Below are 26,251 nucleotides of genomic sequence, written 5' to 3'. Positions count from 1 at the left end.
CACAATCTGACGAATTAAATATGGGTTTCCCTTATTTATCCTGAAACTCATCCCCAACTTTATTTTCCACTAGAGGAATCTGTCCTTCACCATGTAATGAATTAACCACACTGAGCAGCTCTTGTTTTCTTGGGTGAAAATGGGAGCGTATGCCTCCCTTCCTACCTTTCCTCCCTCTTGAGAAGAGACTGGATGAAACCCTTCCCTTTGGATTAAGTAGACGGCAGAGACACAAACCGCATGTAGAACCTGCAAATGCACGTCAGTGACAGCAGTCTCGAAAGCATCTGGCCTTGTTTCCACACACGCGGAGGGGAGCGTCTAGCCACCATGGCTGCGCACGCTTGGTCTGCAATTTGCTGGACTTGCAGGCGCTGCCGAGCGGTATCACGTCCCTGATCTCATGTGACTGTCACAAACGCCTAGAAAGGGAGAGCAGGGAAATCGAAGGAGACACAGAGACGGCCCGTTAGCGAGCTAGGAACTCGCAGGGGTTAGCCTGGAACCGAGGTTGTCCGCCTCTCGCATCGATCTTCCCGCAGCCGGGCCCTGGTCCTGATGTTGAGCACCGGGAGCGCGCACACACCTGCTCGTGGGCAGAACGAGCCAGCCAATGGGGAACCCGTATCCAGGAGGCGGGACGGGGGGCGCTGCTACGGACCGAGCCTGCCAGAGAGGGATGCAGCTAATGAGCGCCTCGTGCTGGAGAGAGAGACGGCTGCCCGACCAATGAGAGGCCGTGGCCAGCCGGGCTGAAGGCGGAACAGCCAGTGGGGCGCCGGGGCGGGGCGGCGAGCCCAGCGCCAACCCGCGAGCGCCGAGCCCCGGCGTGCTGTCCGGATCGCCGCCCGCCATGGCCCGAGCTGCCCGGCTCCTCGCCGCGCTGGCCGCGTTCCTGGCCGCCGCCGCCACGGGCGGAGACGCCCGGCCCAGCAAAATCGGTGCGGGAAGGACGGGGTGGGGGCCTGCGCGGGGGGAGGGCTGCGAGGGAAAAGGGATTGTAGCCGGGAGCAACCGGGTGGGGGAAGGGGAAGGAAGCTGGGCGAGGGGAGGGGTCCTCGGGAAAGGAACTGGCTGGAGAAGAGGCGAGGGACTGACACTGGGCGAGGAAGGGGACCGGCGGTAGGCAAGGTGCTGATCCTCGGGGGGGCATGGGCATGTGGCGACGGCTACCGGGGGCGGAAGAGAGGCTTGGGACCGGACTGGCCACTGATCTGACCAGAAGGTCCAGGGGCATCGAGCATCTGCGGTGGACACCTCGATGGATAACAGAGAGGACCGGGTCTGGGTGATGTCATTCGTAAAGGTTTATTGAGGACCGTCTGTGTAGCAGGCACAGTGCTCCGTAGTTCCTGTCTGGAGGCGAGACTGCACAATACAGAGAAGTCAGCGGTAAGGCCGAGAAGGTACCCCAATGGGAAGAGCGCTTCGTCCATCTTCCAGGCTCTGGGAGGGCTCTGGAGGGCTCCCTAGAAGGAACATCTAAGCAAAAACCTTGGGGAGAATAGGAGACAGAGCCCATGGTAGGTCTGCTGGAGATCAGTTTGCTGAGTGACAGTGGAGAACTTTTAACAGCAGTCATCTTGGGTTTTATTATTTTATTTTGAAAATTTTCAAATGTACAGCAGAACTGAAAGAACAGTGATCAACTGTGTACTCACCACCTAGATTCTGCCTTTAGCAAACTGCTCCTATACTTGCGTGTTTACATAGCCATCACCCCCCCCCATTAATTCATCTTACATCTTAATGCATTTCAAAATAAACTGCAGACATCAGGACACTTTGCTGAATACTTCCTCATGCATCTCATTGACTAGAGTTCCGTATTTGTTTGCAGTTTATTTCTCTTAACAATTGTCATTTCAACTCGACAGGACTCCTAAAGATTTTCCAGTCCCTCGAATATAAAATTGCCACAGGCAGAGATGCTAGGCTTCTGGTGTGAGGGGACAGAGTCCTCACTCCACTAAGCGGCCCTCTCTGCACCCTTGTTGTTGGGGGAGCATGTCCCGTAGGAGCACCACAGACATTGGGCCAGTACAGTGCCAAGGCTTCTTTGGATTACAAAACCTCAGTTCAAGCCGTAAAGGGTTAAGACAGACAAGCCCGCCAGAAATCAATTTGGGACTGAGAGTTTAGGGTTTTCAAGGGAGAGAGAATCCTGAGAGCTAGTATGGTCAGAGAAGACCCTCAGGGAGAAGGTGGATTTTGAGCCAGGCTCCGAAGGTTGGGGAAGTTAGGCAGGCCGTGTCTGGAGGGTAAGACACTCCCTTCATCTCTCAAAAATGGGCAACAGAGCAAGATACTTCACACTGGCCCCTGGGAAGGGGCAGGGCCTCCTCCCAGCACTCCTGTTTCCAGCAGTGCACAGCTGGTTGCCTGCCTCATCCCTGCCTACCTGGCCCCAGGAGGAGCTTCTTGTGAGGATGGCTTTCCCCCCACTCTGCTGCAGGGTGAAATCTGAATACCTCAGTGTGACGTTGGACCCTTTAACCACCCCCCAACACACACACACACACACACACCGCCCTGTTCCTGCTGTTCTTGCTGGGGAGAATGTGTTTCTGCTACTGGGCAAAGCCCGTTGTCCTCCAGGGCCCTGGTCAGACGTGACTTCCCCTGTGAAGCCTGCATGCTCAGGCGGAATTCGTTGCTTCCTCCTCAGGATTCCCTGGAACCCTGTTGTTGCACTTGGTCACATGTTGTCATAGCTCATTGTGCAAGAGTCTGTCTGCCCACTCCCTGCAAGAGCTCAGGAGGACAAAAGCCCTGCTTGATTCTCTAGTGCCCTAGCACATCTTATCATGTACCAGGGAGTGGGTGTCAGTTTGTGGGCGTTGAATACGTTGAATGTGCTGCTTCTCAACGAGGTGAGCTCTTCTGCTTCCATGTAGCCCTCTGGGCAGCTTCCAGGCCTCGTGATGTTCATTCCTCTGAAGAATGGATAATTTGGGGGGAGCACACCGGTTGAAAAAGGCTAAGGGCACTCTTGGAAATGAGGAGGAAGTGGTTTGTTTTTTTCAAGATGCAACAAATACTTAGCTTTACCGCCTGCCAGGATCCGGGGGCCTGGTGAGCTGCTCTCAGCCCTTAAACGGACCAGTGGAGGATAGCGTGCGAGCACTAGGCCCCGGGGAAGGAGCGTGTGCTGTAGGAATATGTGGGAGTGACACCCGACTTGTCTTCGGTGAGCGAGGCAAGCCACGCTCTAATTGCACGTGGGGTCCACAGAAGCAGCGAGGCAAAAGGCAACAGCACCCCTGACAGGGAGCAACACAGACCGCGGCACAAGGGTGAGAGAGCAAAGTCGTGGGTTCCACAGCTAAAGAAGTCAAGGCAGACAAGCAAGTGGAGTGTTGGGGTGGGGCAGGGAGTGCATAAGTGAACGGAGGCCAGATCATAACCTTGTATTTTTGCCTTCTTGACAGGAGCTTGTTTCTCTCCCCTCCTCTGGCATGGGTCCAACAGGGGTCCAGTAAGGCAAATCAACACCAGATTTATCTCCTTTTCTATTTGGACCAACTGCCAGATGAGAGGAAAGCTGGGTCTCAGGTTGTGGGAGGTGTGGCTGTCCAGTTCAGTAGCTTCGTAGCCGCCTTGCTGTCTTTGCAGAGTGTTATGGAGTCTGAGTATCTAGATTGGGCTCTGTCTGGACAGTGGTGCCTCGTAACCCCTCAGAGCCCACATCGCCAGCGAAGCATTTTATCAGTGACTTGGATGGGAACACGCATGGCTTATGAAACAAGTTTGCAAACAGTAGGAAAACAGGAGGCATAGGAAAGACAGTGGATGGTAAGATCCCCAAAGACATCAAAGCTGAAACTTCGGAACAAGAGTCCAAACCGGCATAGGGCGCCCTGCACAGTAGTGAGCGGCCCGTCCCAGGGTGCATTCCACTCTTGGCAAACACCGAATGTGGAAGTGATTAAAGTGTCAGGTGGTAGGTTGCCCTAGAGCAAGGGTTAGCTGACTTCAGTAAAGGGACAGAAAGTAAATACTTTAGGCTTTGCAGGTCATTCAGTCTCCATGGCAACTACTCATCTCTTCCACCCTAGCACGAAAGCAGCCAGAAACAAGCTCCAGAAAGAGTTCCAGTAGGACTCTGTTTGCAAAAACAGTCGTGGGCCTACAGTTGGCCCTCAGGCTGTAGTTTGCTGACCCCCAGATTAAGGAGTGGTTCCCAAACATTGATCTCACCTAACAGTACTTGCAGTGACCAGGTTTTCACCAATTCAGAGTGAAATGAAAATAGGGACAATGTAATGAGTTTGTATAAAACTAAATGTATTCTCTTTAAGTGATCATCCAAAATGTTGAGATTCTTTCCTGCTAATGTATCATTTTCATTATAAAATGAGCGTTACAGTAGGTGACAATTTTCAGGTTGTCCTTTGCTCTTTGTAAATAGCTTTACTAAAAAACTAGCCCGAGGATTTCCTTTTTGAGAGTGATAAGCCTGTGAAATGCAAGGGCCTGGGAAACGCCTCCCAGGGGGCGGTGAGGGTGGGACCTGCAGCCTCACGCCAGTGCTCTGTCTCTCCCTTCTTCTGCCTCCCGGGCCTGCTGACAGCTGTGGTTGGGGCCGGAATCGGGGGCTCCGCCGTGGCCCATTTCCTCCAGCAACACTTCGGACCCCGGGTACAGATCGATGTGTTCGAGAAGGGGACCGTGGGCGGCCGCCTGGCCACCATCTCCGTCAACAAGCAGCACTATGAGAGCGGGGCCGCCTCCTTCCACTCCCTGAGCCTGCATATGCAGGACTTCGTCAAGCAGCTGGGTGAGTGCACTGTGCCCAGGCTCCCCGCGTGTCGCGTGCAGGGCTAGTGGCAGCCATTGGGCTCCTCCCAGAGGGCCCCAAAGGTCAAGGCCAGAAGGTCATGTAGCCCCATCTCCTCATTTTACAGATGGAGCAGCTGAGACCAGAGAGGGGAAGGAACTTGCCTGAGGTTACACAGTGAGTTAGTTGCAGAGCCGGGATTAGAACCCAGGTTTGACTCCCAAGCCAGTTTCTTTCCCTTTCAATTTGCTGCCTCTCAGTAGCCACAGTCATAATGGCTTCCACATGCTGTGTGCTTGCCAGCTACCTGGCATCCTTCTAGGTGGGATGTAGGCACTACGTCACCCCCAATCCTCCCTACCCAGCCACCCTCTTGCAAGACAGGTGTTAGATCTCCTGAGGAAATGTCTACACCTCTGCTGCGGCCCTGCCGCTGACGAGTAAGAGCTGGATTCAACCCCAACAGCATCTAGCAAAACCACAAATACATAGACTATTTGACACCCAAACTCTACTTCTCGGAAGTGACCCTGCAGGGGTACTCGCAGAAGAGCTAAGTGGCGTACAAACGAAGTTATTCATCACAGCGTTGTGATGCAGAAGATTGAAAATATCCCACCTGCCCACCCACTGGGATCTGAGAGTAAATACTGTTTAAGTACACAGCACACTATTCAGCAGCCAGATTGAGGAAGTCCTTTAGGCCCAAGTATAGAACAATCTTGGAGACACAGTATGTGAGTAAGGTGCAGAGCCGCGTATAGTATGTGGGGGCAGAGGAGGAGTAGCTCCTGGATATGTACATACTTAGGAGTGTTGGCAGAAAATATCTCTGGAAGGATGCTGAAGGCAAGTGGCCTCCGCGATGGGGAACTGAGTGGCTCAGGGACAGGAAATGGGGAGAAAAGAAACAAAGCCCGTGACTTGGGGCAGGTCCTAGGACCCAAGCCTCGGTTTCTACATCTTTAACTGGGGGTGCTGTCACCTCTTCTGCCTCTTTCCAGGCTGAAAGAGGACAAAGCGAGACGCTGAAGTCCCCGTGCTCTGTAAGCTGTCGCGTGTGCAAAGAGCTGGGACTCCATCCAGGTGGTCTCAGTGGCCAGGGCTGCCATCCGAGAGCCAGCTGTCAGTCCCTGGCCATTCTGGGATGACATCTGAATTTCCCACACTCATGGCTGAGTGCATCCCTGTTGAAAAAAAACCTGTAAGCTGGTACATTATTTTAATTCTCACGTCTTTATCGACTAGCCTGCCCAGTGCATCCGTTGACTGCTTTAAACAAGCAGCACGGATGAACAAACCGTAGTGTGTCCCTATTCCCTTTAATGGAGCAGGTCCATTTGCATCCTGCAGGAGGACCCTAAGTTTCGCTCAGGCACCGCTGGATCTCCTGGGAGGGCCCTTTGGAGAGGGACCTGAGGCTCCTCCCTGTCTCCTCAGGGCTGAGGCACCGGCGAGAGGTGGTGGGCAGAAGCGCCATCTTCAGCGGGGAGCACTTCGTGCTGGAGGAGACCGACTGGTACCTGCTGAACCTCTTCCGCCTCTGGTGGCACTATGGCATCAGCTTCCTGAGGCTGCAGATGTGGGTGGAGGAGGTCATGGAGAAGTTCATGAGGTACGGCGGGGCAGGCCACAGGGAGGGTGTTCCAGAGGGAGCGCAGAAGAGAGGTGGGGAAGGAACCGGCTGGGCTGGAAACTGTCGAGAAGGAGAAGGGGGCCTCGCTTACGCATGAGAGCCCCGCACAATTCAGTCCTGCTTCCGGGCAAGCCCCCAGCACGAGGACTGGATGGGCATGGTGCGGGGATGGGTTTCTGGTATTGTCACGCTAGTGTTCCTTCCCTCCGCGAAACCAGTGACTCAGGGCAGGGCTTGCAAATGCAGCCACCTACAAGGGCATACCTGGGGCGTGCGTAAGCGGAGGCAGCTGGTGGAAGAGAAGAGTGGGAGTGGGGTGCCCCGAAGAGCAGGGCCCCACCTGAAGGGGGCGGCCAGCACTCTGCCGTGTGGGAAGGCCCCCCTCCTGTGGCTAGGTCTTCCAGTTTTTTAGAAGAAGCTGGAAATCCAGAGCGATGTGTGAAATCTCCTGGTTTTTCAGTATATGCAACCAATTCATCTTAGAAATAAGCCAAGTGAAGCACATCTACAGGCCTCATACGGCCGGGGGGCCGTGCCCTTACAGCCCTACTGTCCCCCAGTTTTCCCGTCTAGAACAAACTCCATTTTTCACCACTTCCCTCCTCCTTGGGCCCCGGCCTCCTCCCCCACTCCTTCCGACGATGAGGACAAGTGGTCCGATGTCACTCTGTCCACCTCTCACCGTTGACCCACTTGCCATCCGGCACTCCTGCTCTTCCCAGAAGGGCCTCCCTGCTCCCTGGCCCAGACGCAGACGTTCAGGTGGCCCCCCGGCCTCCTTGCTGGGTCCCGGCGCTCCGCCGCTCTCCCCGCTTCCACGCCTGTGCTCCTCATAGCGTCTCTACCTTCTACTTTCAGGTGTCCTCCAAACATAATGTCCTTACCCCCTCTTTCTTATGTCTTTCTCCCTTGTCCATTTTATCCAAACCTACAATGCTGACTTTTTCTCTTTCATGGGAGAGGAACTCTATCTGGATGTCCCATTATGAGCAGACTCAACACGTTAACAAAGCAGCCCAGGCAGAGGCAGCATTTCAAAGACCAGTGCCTCTGGAAATCCATCAGCCGATGAGTCCCTGAGATTGGGAGAGCTGTGGAGGGATGAGACGAGCACTCGGGGGGTGCGTGGGAGCCCTGTCGGAGCAAGCCAGAGGGAGGCCAGGCTGGGCTAGCACGGAGAGTGACGACGTTGGCGTGAGGCAGGTGCCATCGGGTCCAGCATGGCCCTAGAAGCCAGCTCAGAGCCCGCGCTGCTGGAGAGAGGGATGTGTCAGTGGGGGTGGGCTCTGGCCTGCTGCCTGGTAGTACCCTTGGGTGGTCCCCTCTGTGCCCTCAGGCAGGGAGTGGCTCCGAGAGGTGCCGTAGTTGTCCTTTAACAGAGCCATGATGCGAAGCCGGGTCTAGTGGGGTTCGAGAATATTTGCCTTACCCCCTGCACTGTCCCTGTGGTTGGGAAAGGCCCACCAGGGTCAGCAAACAGGCCAAGTAACCAGCCTCCTCTCTCACTCACTACATGGAGAAGAGAGGCAGGGCCCTGCTGGGCCTCCCGGGTGCGGTGAACCAGGAGTGGGTGCTCAGCCAAAAGGCCGTTCTGTACACGGGCTCCAACTCTGCACGTCTTCCAGGATCTATAAGTACCAGGCCCATGGTTATGCCTTCTCGGGCGTGGAGGAGCTGCTCTACTCGCTGGGGGAGTCTGCCTTCGTCAACATGACCCAGCGCTCCGTGGCCGAGTCCCTGCTTCAGGTGGGCGTCACCCAGCGCTTTATCGACGATGTCGTCTCTGCCGTTCTGCGGGCCAGCTATGGCCAGTCCGCAGCGATGCCCGCCTTCGCTGGTAAGCCTCAGGCCCTCGGCCTGCCTCCTGCCCTTCCCCGGCCCACAGTGCCCAGAATGGGCTGGGCTCCCCGTAACAACCTCACACTCACCAGGCTCAGTACAGTTGCCTAACCACCTTATTGCCTCAACTCTATTTGATTCTGGTATGGGCCGTCCAGACTTGCAGGAGATAATGTTCACCCCACTTCTCAGATGGTGGAAGCAAAGCTCAGGTCTTAGGTCCGGTGTGTTTCCACCACTCCCGATTGGGCGGGTTTCAGGACCGGCCGCACTGGGGTCCATATGCACCGCCTGCCATCCTCCAGCGCGGGCTGGGTCCTTCTCTTCTACCCCCTAACATGGAAGCGCAGGCTCAGTCCTTGGTCCGCTTCTCAACCACTCACACTTGCGCCCACTGACTCCCAAGCATGACCTCCAGCCCAGACATCCCTCCGGGACTGCAGACTCACATGTCCAGTGCTACCCTTATGTCTCCACTGGTGGGCCTGGTGGGCACTCAGGGTGGCGCTCAGGACCTGAGCTCCTGACCTTTCCCCTCAAGCCTGCCTCTCCGAGAGTCTTCCCAGCTTGGTTGGTAATAGCTCCTTTCTGTTGCTCCAGCCAAAGCCTGGACTCCTGCTTTCTCTCATATCCATCACATGGTATGTCAAGAAATCTCATCTGCAAAGCAAGGGAGGGAGGGAGGGAGGGAGGAAGGGAGAGAGAGAGAGAGAGAGAGAGAGGAAGAAAGAGAGAAAGGAAAGGAAAGAAATCTCATCTGCTTTGCCTTCCACATATATCCAGAATCTGACTACTTCCCACCACTGCTTCCTTCCTGGTCTAAGCTCAGCATCCCTCACCTGGATTACTGCAAGTCTCCTGCCAGGCCCCCCTTCCCCACCCCCTGCCCCCTGCCAGCTATTCTCAATACATCAGCTGGATAATCCTTTTAAAACAAGACACGTCAGGTCAGACCTATGTGTAAAACTCTGTAAGGGCTCCCACTTGCCTTCAAGTAAAAGCCAGAGTCCTTCCAGTGGCCTGCAAGGCCCTCCATGGTCCAGGCCCCACCACCTGCCCCGCTCACTTACCCCAGCCTAGCCACTCTGGACTCCTTTGCACGTCTCCAGCGTTCCAGGTGCACTTGGGGCTTTTGGGCGGCCATCCCTCTGCCTGAACATCCTTCCCTGAGACACAGTCATGGTAAACTCTTAATCCCCACCATGTCTTTGTCCAGATGGTCCTTGTCATTGACTCTACCCTACCACCCGGTTTTCAATCACATGGACGCCTCCCCCTGCCCCCAGCAGTGCCAGTCCTCCCACCCTACAGTGTCAACTTCTAGCTTCCCAACTCATTTACTTCCTTCGTCTCTTCCCACTAGAATGTCTGCTTCCCAAGGGCAGGAAGCTCTGTCTCCTTTGCTTACCGATGTATCCCAAACCCTTAGAACAGGGCCTGGACCAGTGGAGGCCCTCAGCCCACTTTTGTTGAATAAATGAACAAAAAGGTTTGTATTTGACAAGCACCTCCCTCATGCCCAGGATGCAGTCCCTCTGGCTGCTGACGTGGCTAGCTGCTTCCCAGCCTTCAGGCCCCACCACATGTTCCCTCAGCGAGGCTCTCCTGCTCACTCTTCCAGTAGCTTGTGTGTAGCTTTCAAGATATAATTCATATACCACACAATTCACCCATTTATATTTTTAAGTAATCTCTATACCCAACAACCCAACATGGGGCTAGAACTCACAACCCTAAGATCAAAAGTCACACGTTCCACTGACTGAGCCAGCCAGGTGCCCCCAATTCACCGATGTAAAGTGAATTTGAGTTGTGCATCCATTATCACAATCAATTTTAGAATATTCTCATTGCCTCCAGAATACCCCATACCTGTAGCCATCACCTCCCTGACGACCCCCCACCTTCTAGACCTGGGCAACCATAAATCCACTTTGTGTTTCTAGGGATTTGCCCCTTCTGGGTAGTCCGTATAAACAGAATCTTACCATCTGTGATCTTTTATAGATGGCTCTTGCACTGAGCCTGTTTTCACTTCACTTGTACATTTTATTGTATTTGTGTATGTGTTGTCTCTCCATGCCCATGTTGGGCGAGTCTTCGCCTGAGAGGGAGGCCCAGCAGGTAGGATGGTGCCGGACTCTCCGGCCCCACAGCCCAGTGATTCTGAGAACCCACTGGCCACTGTCCCTCTTTGCCCAGGAGCCATGTCGCTAGCCGGGGCCCAGGGCAGCCTGTGGTCTGTGGAGGGAGGTAACAAGCTGGTTTGTTCCGGTCTGCTGAAGCTCACCAAGGCCAACGTGATCCATGCCACAGTGACCTCTGTGACCCTGCAAAATACAGGTGAGTGAGCAGAGCAGGGCACGTGGCCGCTCGATTTCCTAGACCAGGAACACTTCCACAAGTCTGTCCCTAAACCCTGGTCTGGGAAAAGTGGTTCCAGCACTGCCCAGTGACACCAGAGGGCACTGTCGTCCTGATTCAAATGTCAGAGCCAGAAAGCTGAGACTCGCATTCAGCCAGCCCCATTCATTTGACCACTGAGGACTGTGAGCCTCAGCCTTGCCCCAGGCCCTCCAGCTAGTCAGCCGCAGAGCTAGAGCAAAAGCTCTGGACTCCTGACTCCCAGTCCAGTGCTCCCTCTGCAGCCACACCAGCATGGAAAGCCCAGGGCCCACCATCCCAACGGCCCCGCGGCACCCAGAGCCTCCTACCCTCAGCGCTGGGCCCCAGCTGGAGATCAGTGGGTAGTGGGCAAGAAACAAATTGACTTTTGTGCTCTATTCTCTCTCCTTCCAGAAGGGAAACCCCTGTACTATGTAGAGTATGAGAACGAGGTGGGCAACGGGTCCGACTTCTATGACATAGTGGTCATCGCCACGCCCCTGCACCTGGACAACAGCAGCAGCTCCATCACCTTTGAAGGCTTCGACCCGCCCATCGATGCCGCGCAGGGCTCTTTCCAGCCCACCGTGGTCTCCTTGGTCCATGGCTACCTCAACTCTTCCTACTTCGGTTTCCCCGACCCTAAGCTTTTCCCCTTTGCCAGCATCCTCACCACAGATTTCCCCAACTTCTTCTGCGCTCTGGACAACATCTGTCCTGTCAACATCTCGGCCAACTTCCGGCGGAAGCAGCCCCAGGAGGCCGCCGTTTGGCGAGTCCAGTCCCCCAGGCCCCTCCTCCGGTCCCAGCTGAAGACCCTCTTCCGCTCGTATTACTCCGTGCAGACAGCCGAGTGGCAGGCCCACCCCGTGTACGGCTCTCACACCACCCTCCCGCGCTTCGCCCTCCACGACCAACTCTTCCACCTCAATGCGCTGGAGTGGGCGGCCAGCTCCGTGGAGGTGATGGCTGTGGCTGCCAAGAACGTGGCCCTGCTGGCTTACAACCGCTGGTACCAGGACCTAGACAAGATCGACCAAAAGGATTTGATGCACAAGGTGAAGACTGAGCTGTGAGGGCTCCGGGGACAGCCCGGGAGCGTCCATCCCCCGCTGAAGAGGGCTCCCCACCACAGCGGCCGCGGCTGGGCAGGCTGCGCTCGCCGCCAAGCCTCCTGTGTCAAGCTGCTTCTCCTTCCAGCGCAGGTCCAGGCGGCCCACTCTGCCTCTCTATCTTAAGGACTTCCGCAGTGTTTGCTTCTTTTTAAGGGGAGAAGAAGAGAAGGGAAGGAAATTCAAGCCTGTGTATTCATTTTATTTATTTTTTTTTTAAGAAGAAATAAAAATCCATTCTCTCCAGCTGCTTCTGACTTGATTTCCTAACTAGAAGATGGGGATGGATAACTGGGAGGAAATATGGGGCAGAGAATCCTGAGTCACATTTCTTGATTGCTTTTCATTGCCTACTCCCAAAATGTATGCGAGGCAGTTCCTACAATGAAACACGCATACGAGGGCGCCTGGGTGGCTCAGTCGGTTCAGCAGCCAGCTCTTGATTTCCGCTCGGGTCATGATCTCAGGGTCCTGGGATCAAAGCCCTGCATCAGGCTCTGGGCTCTGCGTTCATTGGAGAGTCTGCTTAAGATTCTCTCCTTCTGCCCTCCCCCCTGCTTATTCTCTCTTTCTCTCTCTTGCCCCCCCCAAATAAATAAATAAATCTTTAATAAAAATAAAGACATGTACCAGATGGTTACAAATAAAGTAGAAGGGAAGATCAGAAAACATAAGACATGATAGTAACTCCTATTTCCTATGCGCTTGCTAGATGTCTTAACTAGTTAAGAACTAGGTGCCTAGACACCACCCAAGCCTCTCAACAACACTGCATATTGGGAGAGATGACTATGGTGGGACCCAAGCAAGAGATGGTTACTGAGATGGTTACCTCAGTGAAGCTGTTAGTATACTTCTGAGCTTCCTGGCAACCAGTGGAAAAAGGGAAATACACCAGGCCATAAGAAGAGGCAAGTTTCTCCCTGGCACCTGGAAGAGTCGACCATTCTATCCATTATGCACAGGTTGAAGAGTAATAGGGTGGATCTTTCTTGCAAGAATACAAGGGCCCAGATGGTGGAGAGCAGCCCTACCTTACCCGAAAACATTCACCCCAGCACAAGAAAGGATGAAAAGGTGTCAGGATGGAGTTCTGAGGTTAAGCTGAGACTGATGCCCAGTTCCCACCCAGAACTGCTGAATCTGGGTCTGGGGGAGGGCCCAGAAACCATGAGGACATAGCACTGCCAAACAGTACTGATACTGTGCTTTCCTAACAGGAACGGCTCCCAAGGTCATCCAGCCAACTTCCGTCTTTCTGTAGAGATGGCGACAACAGCCCAGCTTGAGGAAATAACTCACCCAAGGTCTCTTGGTGAGTTCAGAGGGCTTAAATCTGGAGCGTCTCCCTAAAAATAACTGAATTCAGGAGTGCCCTGGTGGCTCAGTCAGTTAAGCCTCTGACTCTTGGTTTCAGCTCAGGTCATGATCTCAGGGTCATGGGATCAAGCCCTGCCTCCGACTCTGCTCAGTGCTGTCAGCTTGAGATACTTTCCTCCTCCCTCTCCTTCCCCCACTGCCCCTACCCTTGCTCTTGCTGGCGCATGCATGCTCACTCTCTCTTTAAAATAAATAAATAAAATCTTTAAAAAAAAAATTTGAATTCAGCATGGGACAAAATACCCTGCAAGTAGGCGGAGGCGTTTTTGCTATGCTGGGGTGGTAGAGGTGGTAGTGAAGAAGATGGTGCCAAGAAGATGGTAGTGAAGAAGAAGTGCAGGTAGCACGTACTTATTGGTTATTATAGGAACTAAGAGGCCGGCACATCAGTAAGAATGCTTTTGGCTGAAGTAGTAGAAAACCAACCTTAAACTGGCCTAAGCAATTTCAAGGTCTTACCGGTTATAAGAGTCCAGGCACAGAGCAAGCATCAGCTCTGTGTCGTGCCAGACCCTTTTCTTCTCTCCTGGTCAAGGATGGCTGCCGAGAGATCTCTCCCACCTGTGAACCAAAGCTGGTTCTGGGCCAGTTGGGCCGCTGCTGAACCAATGCGCGGTGACCAAGCAAATGCCATGCGTGCTGACTGGCTTATGTCTCCACTGCTAGACCAGTCATCAGGACACAGGGGATGAAATGAAGCTGATTTGCTTAGAAGAGCCAAGTCCCTCCCCTGGAGCAGAGGTGGTCTCATCCAAACTACAAATTTGGAAAAGTTGAAAGGGTGTTAGAGAGACGCACAATGTCAACCACACGCAGGATGGGGCTGTGCCCTCGCCCTCTTCTCAAGGCCAGTGGAATCAACATGTAATGACATCCTTTCATGGTCTATGTTTGAAACGAAGATGCCATGGGCTGTCATGGTGTCTTTGATGAGCATTGGAATTGGGCCAGAGGGTCAAGGCCAATTTCAAACTTGTCCCGGATAACCATCCATCCCTTGCATTCCTAAGGCTTTGCGCACAGAAGAGGCAAACCAGGACAGTTACACCTGATCCCCAGTCCTCAGCAGGGGCTTTGGCTCCACGCCCCAGCCTGACTGCAGTGAAGGAGGCTCGTTCTTCGGGAACTTCCTTTATCTGGGTAGACAGGCCTGAACAGCTCAGTACCAACGCCGGCCAAAATGCCCACACTTCCTGCTGGCCTGCTTCCTCAAGCCCCGACCCAGGAGCGGGACCTCACCACCTCTGCCTGCAAGGAAAATCCAGAGATTCCTGAAGATAGCAGAAAGGAGCATGGGGACCAGCAGGAAACCTTGGCCCCAGGGCCCAGCCTAGCCTTCTCAGCCCAGGATAGGAGCCCCAAAGGGCCCATAGCCTTCTGGGAGAAGAGAGAGCATTTGCAGCAACAGAGAGCCCTATAATCTGCCAAAGAAGGAAGGAGGCCATACTCATCAGCAATAGTCCTGGAGCAGTGTGGCGGACACTTAAAACTCTTCCCAGGGATTCCACTCCCAGAGCAGGTGACCTAAGTGAAACTTCAACACCTGGAAGTAGGGGAGGTTGTGGAGGGTAGAGTTGGGGATAACTAAGGAATGGCAGGGGCGAGAGGAATGCCTTGCTCCTGATCCACCTCTAAAGGAGCAACAGGAGCTGGGGCAGATCTTGAGCTCCCCCTAGAGGCCCCCATGCGTGCATGCATGCATGCATGCATTCATTCACCAAGCCCTTCATCCCATTTTGCACTGGACACCATGCTAGGTGCCAGAGATGCAGCACTGAAGGAGGCAGATAAGGCCCCTATTTTCATGGAGTGGGGGTTTCTCACCAGACAATGCAAAACGGGAAACACACATCAACTCAAACCAAAAGAGGTTCCTGGGCACGGTGCAGACCCAGTGCTCTCCCTGGACCTCCAAAGGTCCTGAGCAACTTGTGCTGCTTTTAAACCAGGGGACTGGGAAGGACCAGCTGCCAGCCCAGGCTTATGAGGCCACGCTCCTAAGCTGCAGAATGGTAACACTGGAAAAGACCCCAAAGATCCTAAATCCCACCTGCTCATTTCACAGACAAGAATACTGAAACCCAGACAGAGGAAAAGGCAGCATCCATATAAAACTAGCTGGCATTTACTGAGGCTCTCTGTCCCACCCGGATGAGGAGTTTCCCCGCCCAATCCCTATGCCCCAGGGAACTCGGGCTCTCCCAGGACTAGAGCAATCCTCCTGCAGCTCAGTTCTTCCCACGCCCTCACCCCACAACCAGCCTTGAAGGCCATGTCCTAAAGCCCCAAGAGTGGGCTGTGGGGGCCTCAGAGATGAACAACCCCAGGGAGAAGGGACGGCTGCTAAAGGCGTCAGCTCAGGCTGGCTCATGAAGTCTATTTTCCATGTGTCTGGAACCAGGCCAAAGCTTCCTGGGGTAATTTTAACCAGTATCCACTCTAGAACAATACCAAAAAAGGTAAGTTGCTTGCCACCCCAGACAGGCGCATACCTAATCATTGCCCTTTCACGAATTAGACTTTTAAAACATTCAGAGCTAAAACTGAAGGTAGAGGAGCCAAGCAAAGTATCCCTATATTGGCTCTTGGCCCTCTTATTGAAATTACCTCTGAAGTGCCAGCTATTCTTACCCTCAGAAAATAACCTCAACCCCTCAGCTGTCTTGGGGCAGGGAAGGTATTTTTAGACCCTAGAACAGCTGATTTAGGACTAGCTGCAGGGGCTAGGAGGTCAGGGGGAGGATTGAATTGCAAGGAGCTAATGGGGGGAGCAGGGAGTTATCCAGGGGGCAGGAACCAGCAGGAGCTTTAGGACAAGTCAGTCGGCAGTGCCTTTTTGATCAGCAGAGTGTCTTGATCTAAGCCAGTGGTTCTCAACTGAGGGTTGATGGAGGGGAGGGGATGGGCGAGACGGGTGATGGGTATTAAGGAGGGCACTTGTTATTTTATTTATTTATTTATTTATTTATTTGAGAGAGAGAGAGAGAGCACATGAGAGGGGGAAGGGTCAGAGGGAGAAGCAGGCCCCTCGCCGAGCAAGGAGCCCGATGCGGGACTCGATCCTGAGACTCCAGGATCATGACCTGAGCCGAAAGCAGCCGCCCAACCAACTGAGCCACCCAGGCGCCCAAGGAGGGCACTTGTTATGATGAGCACTGGGTGTGTATGTAAGTGATGAATCACTAAATTCTACTCCTGAAACCAATATTGCATTGTATGTTAACTAACTAGAATTTAAATAAAAAATCAAAAAGAAAAAAAAATCCAGTGGTTCTCAAAATGTGGCCCCTAGATAAGCAGCATCAGTGTCACCTGGGACCAAGTGCATTAGAAATGCCAAGTTTCTGGGGTGCCTGGGTGGCTCAGTCGGTTAAGCGTCTGCCTTCTGCTCAGGTCATGATCTTGAAGTCCTGGGATCGAGCCCCCTGCTCAGCGGGGAGTTTACTTCTCCCTCTCCCACTGCCCCTCCAGCCCACTTGTGCTCTCTCTCCCTCTCAAATAAATAAAATCTTAAAAAAAAAAAAAAGAAATAAAGAAGAGCCAAGTTTCAGCTCCCACCTAAAAACTACTGAATTAGAACCACCGTGTGCGGGGCCCAGCAATCTGTGTTTTAATGAACGCTCAAGATGATTCTGGTGCTAGCTAAAGTTTGAGAACCAATGATATCAGCAAACCATCTACACGGATCCCCTTGTACATAAGGCAGAAGGAAAGAATGATCTACACTGGTGCTTCTCAACTCTTGAGTGTTTGTTCAAAGCAAGGGATCCCAGCCCAGAAAAATGTATACCCACATGGAAGATTCAGGGCCGGCTGGCCCTGGTGAAAGACCCCCACTCTTTGGCAATCCAGAGGCTCTGCTCTTCTCTGGGTCTAAGGCTGACCTACAGAGAATCTTAGAGCTGAAAGAGACCTTACAGGTTACTTAGTCCAACCAAAGCAGGAATCTGCTCTACAATATCCATAGAGCCTCAGCATTAGCTGGGCCCTTCCAGAGACTGGGAGCTCACCGCTTCCTAAGAGCTTGTTTGCAATTGTCCTTGATTTATTTGGGGAGGGCTAGTGCTTGTTCACTCCTACATAGGTCTGGATCAACCAGGCTCCAGTAACTTGATTGAAATAGGCTTATAAACCCCAACTAAAGGAAGTATGTGACTGCCCTAAGTGGTAGAAATGAATGCGGTATTTTTAAAATAACCTATCTCAGTGGTGGTGATGGAATATCCTCCTTTATATTGATCCGAAATCTACCTCCCTGCAACCTCCCATTCCCCACCCCAGTTTCAGCTTCGGAGCCACAAGGAGCAAACCCAAGATCTTGCTTAACAAAAGACAGCGTTTACTTTTCATGGGCCTCGCTTGGCATGGGAGCGCAGGGAGGGTGGTCTCTGGCTACCCTCAGCCTCCGGTTCAGAAGATGCAGGTGCAGCCCACCGCAATGGTCTCCATGACGGCGCGCTGGCGGCAGGGCCCGGTGCGTGGTGGCAGCGGGCAGAGGCGACGGCGCACAGGCACCTGGCTGAACACGGGCACGCTCACCATGCTGCGGTCCTCCTGCATGGTGAAGGGGTTCACGCAGCCCAGACACAGGCACTGCGCCTCCGGCAGGTCCACAGGAATGCGGCTCGGGTCATGGTTGATGCTGCAAGAAGGCAGGAGAGAGCCCTGAGGGGCAGGTGCTCAGGACAGGGCAAATCCATGCCTAGGCCCCACACCCCTACCTTTCCTAACTGGGGTTTTCATACCCGCAGCAAGACTGTGCTCTGCTGGGGCCTGCGCAGTGATGAACTCCGGGTTCCAGGTGAGAAAACCGAAGATCTTAGAAGGCAAGCCAGCCCCAAAGTTATCCAGGCTCAAGGTCACCAGTCACCCAGTTCCCTTCTTTCATCCCCAAGTTGCCCATCCCAGTACTAGATTGTACTGTGGGATCGCAAGGAAGCCAACGCTTTCTCTGTCTCGCACCCCTTCCCCTGCCACGTGTTTATACTTATATATAACTTCATCCACGGGAAATGACGTAGGAACTCGTTGATGCCTAATCCTCGCCAGAAGAGGAGTCAGGAGGCCTGGGTTCTATTCTGACTGCGTTTCTCTTCATTCAGGACATACTTTTCACACACCTACCACGTGAGTGAATCTGTCCCAGACATGAGGTGTTCACTCATGGACAACACACACAGGTTCCCTCCTGGAGCTGAGAGTACAGGGACTTGCTTTGTGACCTTGCCTTCCTTGTGCCTCAGCTCTCTCGTCTGCTAAATGGGAGGGAGGGAGTTTGTGGACTTGCAGCATCTGCATCACTCAGGAGCGTATTAGAAACGCAAAATCTCGGGGCGCCTGGGTGGCTCAGTCGTTGAGTGTCTACCTTCGGCTCAGGTCATGATCCCGGGGTCCTGGAATGGAGCCCCACGTCGGGCTCCCTGCTGAGCGGGAAGCCTGCTTCTCCCTCTGCCTGCCGCTACCCCTGCTTGTGTTCCCTCTCTCTGTCTCTCTCTCTCTGTCAAGTAAATAAATTAAAATCTTAAAAAAAAAAAAAAAGGAATGCAAAATCTCATCCTTACCCCAAATCTCCTGAGTCACAACCTGCATTTTTATAAGATCCCCACCAAAAATCAAGGGCACAGTAAAGTTTGAAGCCCAGGTTTGCAGGATTTTAACGGACCCTTCTAATGGCCACATTCCAGATACACATTCCACATGTGACTATTTAAATTTAACTCAATCAAAATTAGTCAACTATACTTAAAATAAATAAATCTAAAATAAATGAAATAATCAAAATGAGTTCCTCAGTTGCACTAGCTACATGTCAAGTGCTCAAGAGCCACATGAAGCTAGTCATCATCACAGAAAGTTCTGTTGAACATACTCTTCTAGAGTCTCGGGACCTAAGATGTGCAGCTAAAAAGTATTTGGCCTGGATGCACCTGGGTGGCTCAGTTGGTTAAACATCCGACTCTTGGTTTTGGCTCAGGTCATGATCTCAGGGTTGTGAGATCAAGTCCCACTTTAGGCTTCACACTCAGCAAAGAGTCTGCTTGAGATTCTCTCTCTCCCTCTTCCTCTGTCCCTCCCCCTGCTCCCTCTCGCACTCTCTCGCTCTCAAATAAATCTTGAAAAAAGATCTTTGGCCTGATTTGTGAGTGAGGACCCCTCCAGGTTAGTCTATTTCTTTTTATTTTTAAAGATTTTATTTATTTATTTGAGAGAGAGAGAATGAGAGATAGAGAGCACGAGAGGGAAGAGGGTCAGAGGGAGAAGCAGACTCCCTGCTGAGCAGGGAGTCCGATGTGGGACTCGATCCCGGGACCCCAGGATCATGACCTGAGCCGAAGGCAGTCGCCTAACCAACTGAGCCACCAGGCGCCCTAGTCTATTTCTTCATTACTTATTCAGCACACATACATTCAGCCCCTCCTGTATGTCAGGGTCTGTGCTTAGAAGGAGAGCTACAGTCAAGGTGAGACACCAAACCTATCATGTAGGGACGGCAGGTCTTAACTAGCAAACCTGGCACCCTAATCATGGGGAGATGTTTAAAATACACTACATCTAAATAAATAAATAAATAAATAAATAAATAAATAAATAAATAGAAAGAAAATCTGAAAAAAAAATACCACTTTCTGCGCCTCTTCCTGGAGACTGTGATTGAATAGGCCACTCGAATCCTTACATGACTCTGATGCAGGCCCTGGGAAGGTGCCAGTCAAACATGAGACAGATGCTGACACAGCAACTTGATGCCTCCTGCAAGAACTGTGACTGGGAGGAAGTGAGAGCCTTGCAGGCCCTTAGCGGGGATGTGAACCACAATCCCCGGGCTTTGCCTCCATAGCTCATTTAATAACAAGCCTATAAAACCTATGAAGTGAGACTCTTAACTATGGGAAAGAAACTGAGGGTCACTGGAGGGGAATTGGTTGGGGATTGGGGTAACTGGGTGACAGGCATTAAGGAGGGCACATGATGTGATGAGCACTGTGTTATAGGCAGCCGATGAATTACTGAACTCTACCTCTGAAACTAATGATGTACTATATGTTGACTAATTGTATTTAGACTTTTTTAAATGAAAAAAAATAAAAACACCTATGAGTATGAACCCGTATCACCGCCACTTACACTGAGGAACCTGGGGCTCAGAGAAGCTAAGCTTGCCCTAAGCCACACAGCCAGTAAGAAGCAGAGCCGGGATTCAAACCAGGCGCTGAGGTCTCTGAACCCAAGGTCTAACTGTGACAATGATGGGAACGGTAGGCGCCGTGTGCGGCTCGCCCCTGGCTGCCCAGCCCAGCCTACCTGTAGCCCCAGGGTGACAGGCTCCTCTTGTTGGACAGCCACAGCTGCAGGTTGACCTCACACTTCCTCTTGGCCGGCTCGGAGCTGTTCCTCAGCTGGGCCACCATCTCCCCGAGATTCCTCTCATACTCCTCCATGCGGGCGTACGGCTTCGTCTGGGACACCAGGTCCAGCGGCACCTGGTGAGGCCCTGGAGCCAGGGTGCCAGGCCGCCCTGGCCCCTTCCTCTTGCCTTTGGGGTTCCTGGGCTGGCCCAGCCCCAGGAAGATGGAGAGGGTGAGAAGGAACAGCTGGGGAAGAAGGCCACATGTCAAAGGTAGGAGAGCCTGGTCTCCCGCTCTGGGACAAGGCTCAAGGCCCAAGAAGGAGAGAGGGAAGAGAGCCTCTATGGGGACCACCCTCACCTGCCATGCATGGCCTGGTCCCACCAGGCCACCACACGTGTACCACAAGTGTGTGTATGTACCATAGTCATCGCTAAGTCCTACCTGAGGCACCTCTTAAACATCTCACCACACTTCCACTTCTCTGGGCAACCATCCTCACTTCCCTCAAAAGCCTCCTACCTGGGCTCCCCACATCCTCCCTGGCTCCTTCAATCTGTTCTCCATACCATGGCCAAGGACAGGTGTTTGAAATGCAAATCTGATCATGTCACCCTCCAGCTTAGCAGTTCACCCTCAGGGTAACAACACCCCGACTCTGCCACACGGTCTGACCTTCACCTCCTCAGACCACCCCTGATTCCTCTCACACCTGTGCTCCAGCCTCTGGCCTTCTCTGAAGCCCTTCTTCCCGCCATGATCCTTCCTGCCACAGGGACTTTGCACAGGCTGCTACCTGCAGAGTCCTGCCTCCCCTCACCTTCTAAATGCCTCTTACCCCTCATGTCTCAGCCCAGGGTCATGTCCTTAGGGATGCCTCAGTGGACTTTCTTGGGCTCCCAGCACCACACGCCCCTTGCGTGACTGTAGACTTATTGTGTGTGTGTGTGGTTCTTTTATACGGCCGTCCCCCACCAAGAACAGACCTCGTGTGGACAGACATTGCAACAGTTTCCACATAGTGTCTCAACCCCCGTGACTGGGTCAGTGAACGGCTGTCCCCATCCCTGCCCTTCTGTAGCTCACCGTCTGGGATGGGGAGGACACAGTAGACAAGAAGCAAGCCCCTAAATCTCTTGGGGCTGGTTGTTGATGATGATGAGGTGGGCTGCATGTGGCTAGAGATCAGGGACAGCGGCTCAGCCGGTGCAGTGGATTGGTCCCGCAAGGCCTTTCTGGGGAGCGGGCATGTAGGTGAGGTCTGAAGCATAAGAGGGAGGCAGAGGTGGGCAGAGGGAGTCTAAATATCTCACAGGGAGGGGAGCAGTGTGAAAGGAGGTTTGAGTTGGTGAACAGCTGTGCTGGGGAAACCACGAGGCTGAAATGGAGTATGCAGAGGAAGCCAGCAGGGCAGGGTGGGGGCGGGGGGGTGGGGGGCCAGACTAAGGTGGGGAATCAGGCAGGTCCCGGCTGAGGATCCCCGTTGGACGCCATGACACCTGTGCTCCCCTCCTTCATGCCCAGCGCTCTGCCTGCCGCCCACCATCCACGCCTCACCCACTTGTATCCAACCGTCGTTCTCCTGTTCCCACAGAACCGGGAGTGTCAGGAAAGGCTCTGGCTTGCTCGGGAGAAGCCCTGGGGGCCTGGCAAAACCCAGACTCCTCAGCAAGCCCAGGAGACACGGACCAGAACTTGGGTGGGGCCCAGGGCTCGCCAGAAGGGAGAAACTTCAGGAGGGTTTCATCTGGTCCCTGAATCTAACCAGGCTCCTACCTGCCCTGAGTCACTCACCTCACCACCTGCACGGCCCACGTCTGAACTATCCAGGCTACCCAGCAAGTCTTGACCCTTGGAAACAAGTTTCAGCATAGCCCCTCCTGGCAGCACCACTGCCTGGCCCCAAATCCACCACAGAGACTTAAGTCGCTAAATTCTTCCTTTTTGGCCCTGGATTCTGGTGCAGAAAAATGTCTCCTTAACCGTTGGCTTTCCCATCTGAGTGTCTCCCGTGGGGTTCTTAAACTCTGGCTCTCCATTCAGAGAAACCCAGAGCAGAATCAAAGTCCCCTTCCCTGGGAAGAAGAATCAAAAAGGACTCGCCCAAGGTCACACGGCCTGGATCTCAGGACCCCGGGGACGCTTTGGAAAAACCCCCGATAATGGAGTTTGCCAAGATCTGCCCCGATGGCTTCGGCCTGAAAGGGCCTCACTGCGGACGGGCTGAGCCCGGTTCAGGAGCCCGAGCTGTTGGCCATGGCTGCAGGCTCTGAGACCCGTCTCTGTTTCTCTCTCACCCTGGGGGAGATGGCCGAGGGAGAACTCGCCTCTGCAGATTCCAAGCCAAACAGAGGCAGCCATTAATCAATAGGAAAGAAGTAACGAAATCCTCAGGCCCGAAAATGGGGTGGGGGTTGGGGGGGGAGAGCGCCACGTACCAGGTTGTGCGGCCAGTCCATCCCGCGAGCCAGGCGGCTGGCCTGCAGCTGCCGCCCGCCTAGAACCCCAGATGCCTCCGCCAAGAGAATGGCAGCAACAGGATGGAGCGAAGCAATTATAGCTCGTCAGGGGGCTGCTGGGGGTGGCTGGGTGGGCTCGTCATCAGCTGGGAGCCTCAGGCCCCCAGCTGGCTGGGCCTGGCGCAGTGGCAGGCGGCTAGGGGCGTGGGGGCAGGCCAGGAGCTGGGCCGAGGTGCCCAGGGGCTGTTGACTGAGGGACAATGCCCTGTGTGTCTGGCGGGGCTCTGGCGGGTGGCACCTCCGCCTGTGGCCTGTGGCTAGCCACCCGGCCAGCACCCGCAGGGCCAGCTAAGACAATCAGCTTCGTTTGCTTTGGGGATGGCGAGGGGGTGAGGGTGGAGGAGGGATGGGCTGTCCGTTGGTCAGGAGAGCAAATGTTCTCGAGTGTGCCGGCCAGGAGCAGGACACAGGCCCCATCTCCCAGGGAAACAGCCTCAGGCACCCCGGCCTCAGCCAGCCTCAGGTGAGTTCCGTGGCCCTGGGGGGTCGGAGTCCCACCCACGTAGTTCACTGGCAGGGAAACTGAGGCCAGGGTGAGGAAGGGACGTGTCTGGGATGACACAGTGGGTTAGAGATGACAGAGCTGGGATTCATACCCGGTCCCGGCGCAGGGCCCTATCCCCCACCCCCAGCTGTTTGTCTTGGGATATTTTCTGCAAGGTTCCAGCCTGCCGTGAGCGTGTTCCTGAATCTGTGCCCTCACGCGGGCTAAGTTGCAATTCGTGAGGACTTCATGGCTGCTTGTTCTGGCCTTCCCGATGTCGTGCTCCCCACCCCGTGCAGAGGGTCTTCGCTTCAGGGGCCTGCCCCTGTGTGGCTGTCTGTGACTTTGACTCTGTCTCAGCCTTAGTTTCCTTCTCTGTAAAATGGGAGTCATACTTAGGAATCAGCGGTGGCCTGGCCCCTTTCTTCCTGGAATCTCTCCGAGTCTCCCTTCCCACTTCTCTAGAATGGGGGTAATTGTAGTGGCCACTACTTGGGGCTGTTAAAAGGAGTAGAAGGAAATAAGCCATGTTTAACAGCTGGTTCAGTACCTGGCATGTAGAAAGTGCTCAATAGATACTTAGCTGATTATGATGAAATAATCATATAATTGTAACTACAAACATTAGCTGTTCTAATTAGCATTAGAGCCAGCATGGTTCTCATTGCTCAGTCAACTCTCCTTCCTTACCCCTTGGGCCCACCCTCCCGAGAGAGCTCTGGGCTTCACAGGCTCTGGCCACAATGTGGTGAGCTCGGGTGACCCCAGGGTCTACGGGGCCTGGAATCCCACGCTGAACTGACCAGCCCCGCGGGTCGAAGTCTCTCACCTCAAGTGAACAGCCCAGCCCGACGACAGGAGCGAGCCAGTCCACCCAGGGAGGCGGAGGAGGCGTGGGAGGGAGCGTGCAGAGGACAGGGAGGGACACTGTGAGCAAACATCTAGGACTGCACCGTCTTGTTGAGGGCCAGTCCTGGCCATTTACAGGAATCGGGTGAGGGGGAGAACACAGAGTGCGACGCGCTCCTGAATGTCACAAGATTAATCTGTCCGGGGCAGGTTTCCACAGCATAACTGAGAAACTGGCTGAGGCTAGAGCTCATCGAGAGATACCACCATATTTGGTCAAATACTAGACAGGACTCTATTCTATCACTGGAAACTCCAGAGGGCGGGGGACTCTGAAAATACCTCCTCGGGCAGCAAGGGCCCCCACTCCCATCCCGGCTGCCCCTGCCCCACTCCCCTCGGAGCAAGCGTGAAGGGGTGAGGGAGGCGGGCAGCCTCCTCGCTACCCCCCTGCTGCTGCTGCTGGCAGAGCGTCCGACCAGCACACAGTTGGGGGGACCCCACTCCCGCCCTGGCACCCACAAAAAGGGAAATTAAAAGACAGGGACCCGGCTGCCAGGGGTTTCCTCTGCTTCCCAGGACCCCTGAAACCACCACACTCTCCTGCCTGCTGGCCACACACACCCTCGCTTCTGTATCCCCAAGTCAGGACTTAGCTTCTCGGCTTCCAGCTTTGGTGCTTGTCCACATAGATTCCAGGCTCCCAGCCTCGGAGCTCTGACAATGCAGGCCCGGGAATCTGCACCTAACAAGGAGCCAGTCTGGGAACTACAGGAGTCCTTACCCATCCCCTTCTCGTTCCCCGACCCCACCCCTACTTTAGCACAGGAGACAGAGGCCTGGGAGGGGTGGGCCTCATCCAAGGTCACAGGCCTGTTGGTGCCAGAGCCGGTGGGGGAGGCTGGTTAGAGCACACCTCAGTCTCCTAATTCTTGCTACTCTTCCCCCGAAGTTTACACCTACAGCTCCGGGCCAGGCTGGGACTCCGGGGTGGGGGGGGGGGAGGGACACTCCTCCCAGTGGGGAGAGGGATCTGTGGGGTACACAGGCAGGTGCATGGGGAGTCACGGATGGGCATAGTGACCATCACTGGGTTTCCCATTCCTGGGCCATCTCAGGCCTGGAAGATAGTCCCTTCTTCCAGCCTAGGTTTCTAGAAACCACTGAAGGGTCATCTGCCCTCAGGGATGTCCTAAGTGTGAACCCTGGCCCACCACCCTGGTGGACCACTGCGGGATGCAACCCAGGCCTGAGTGGGAGGCGGAAGAACTTGGGCTTCAGGGGCTTCTGCGTCACAGCAAAGTTGGGGTCATCAGCACTCATGAATGAGAGAAGGGGCGGATGGGCTGGAGAGGGAGAGGCAGCAGGGTGTCTAGTTCAGCGCCGCAGGGGCCCTCGGTGGCAGGGGCCTCCGTGAGCAGTGCTGTGCTTGCCACCAGGTGGCACCACCAGAAAGCCAGACAGCCCCAAAGAGGACAGCAAGCCCTGAGGGAATCTCACGCCGCCCTTCCGCCCGCCCCCCCCCCCCCGCCCTTCCCTGGAATGGGCCCTGGCGCTAAAAATGAGGGGACCAGGGGAGGGGGCATGGGTCCCGTGCCTGCCCCTGGTTGCCCGAGGGACCCTACCTTTAGGGTCCAGCTCCAGGGATAGCTCCCACATCAGAGCAGGAACAGCACAACCAGCAAGAGTGAGGGGGCAGGATGAGGGGGGGCTTCTGTCTGCTGCGTGAGTGATCCCCTTCACGTGGAGCATCTACCAGGTGCTAGGCCCTAGGCACTTGTCAGCTAGACATCGTAATTTACAGGAAAGAACAATGAGTAATAATAACAGCTACTGCTTAACATCTACTCACTGACTGCCAGGCACTGTGCCAAGTCCTTCGTGTGCATTGGGTCATTAAATCCTCCGGGCCACCCTGGAG

The 26,251-nt window shown here is 54.3% G+C and overlaps 2 protein-coding genes across 2 annotated transcripts; one reads left to right on the top strand and one right to left on the bottom strand.

The window, feature by feature from the left end:
- Positions 1-810: 810 nt before the first annotated feature.
- On the top strand, positions 811-12,000 carry PCYOX1L (prenylcysteine oxidase 1 like). Its single transcript, XM_025867274.2, has 6 exons — positions 811-941; positions 4,574-4,780; positions 6,221-6,395; positions 8,042-8,253; positions 10,458-10,598; positions 11,055-12,000. Exons 1-6 carry the CDS (start codon positions 854-856, stop codon positions 11,714-11,716), a joined length of 1,485 nt encoding a protein of 494 aa, XP_025723059.1. The 5' UTR covers positions 811-853; the 3' UTR covers positions 11,717-12,000.
- Positions 12,001-17,472: 5,472 nt separating this feature from the next.
- On the bottom strand, positions 17,473-25,653 carry IL17B (interleukin 17B). The gene is made up of 4 exons (XM_073891137.1): positions 25,545-25,653; positions 24,311-24,408; positions 20,435-20,724; positions 17,473-17,774 (listed from the first exon to the last, which is right to left on the bottom strand). Exons 1-4 carry the CDS (start codon positions 25,651-25,653, stop codon positions 17,543-17,545), a joined length of 729 nt encoding a protein of 242 aa, XP_073747238.1. The 3' UTR covers positions 17,473-17,542.
- Between the last annotated feature and the right edge of the window lie 598 nt (positions 25,654-26,251).

This window comes from Callorhinus ursinus, unplaced genomic scaffold, assembly GCF_003265705.2.
Source record: "Callorhinus ursinus isolate GAN/ISIS: 27379988/994484 unplaced genomic scaffold, GSC_fseal_2.0 scaffold3, whole genome shotgun sequence".
Taxonomy (NCBI): domain Eukaryota; kingdom Metazoa; phylum Chordata; class Mammalia; order Carnivora; family Otariidae; genus Callorhinus; species Callorhinus ursinus.
This window is presented reverse-complemented; position numbering and strand designations above follow the sequence as displayed.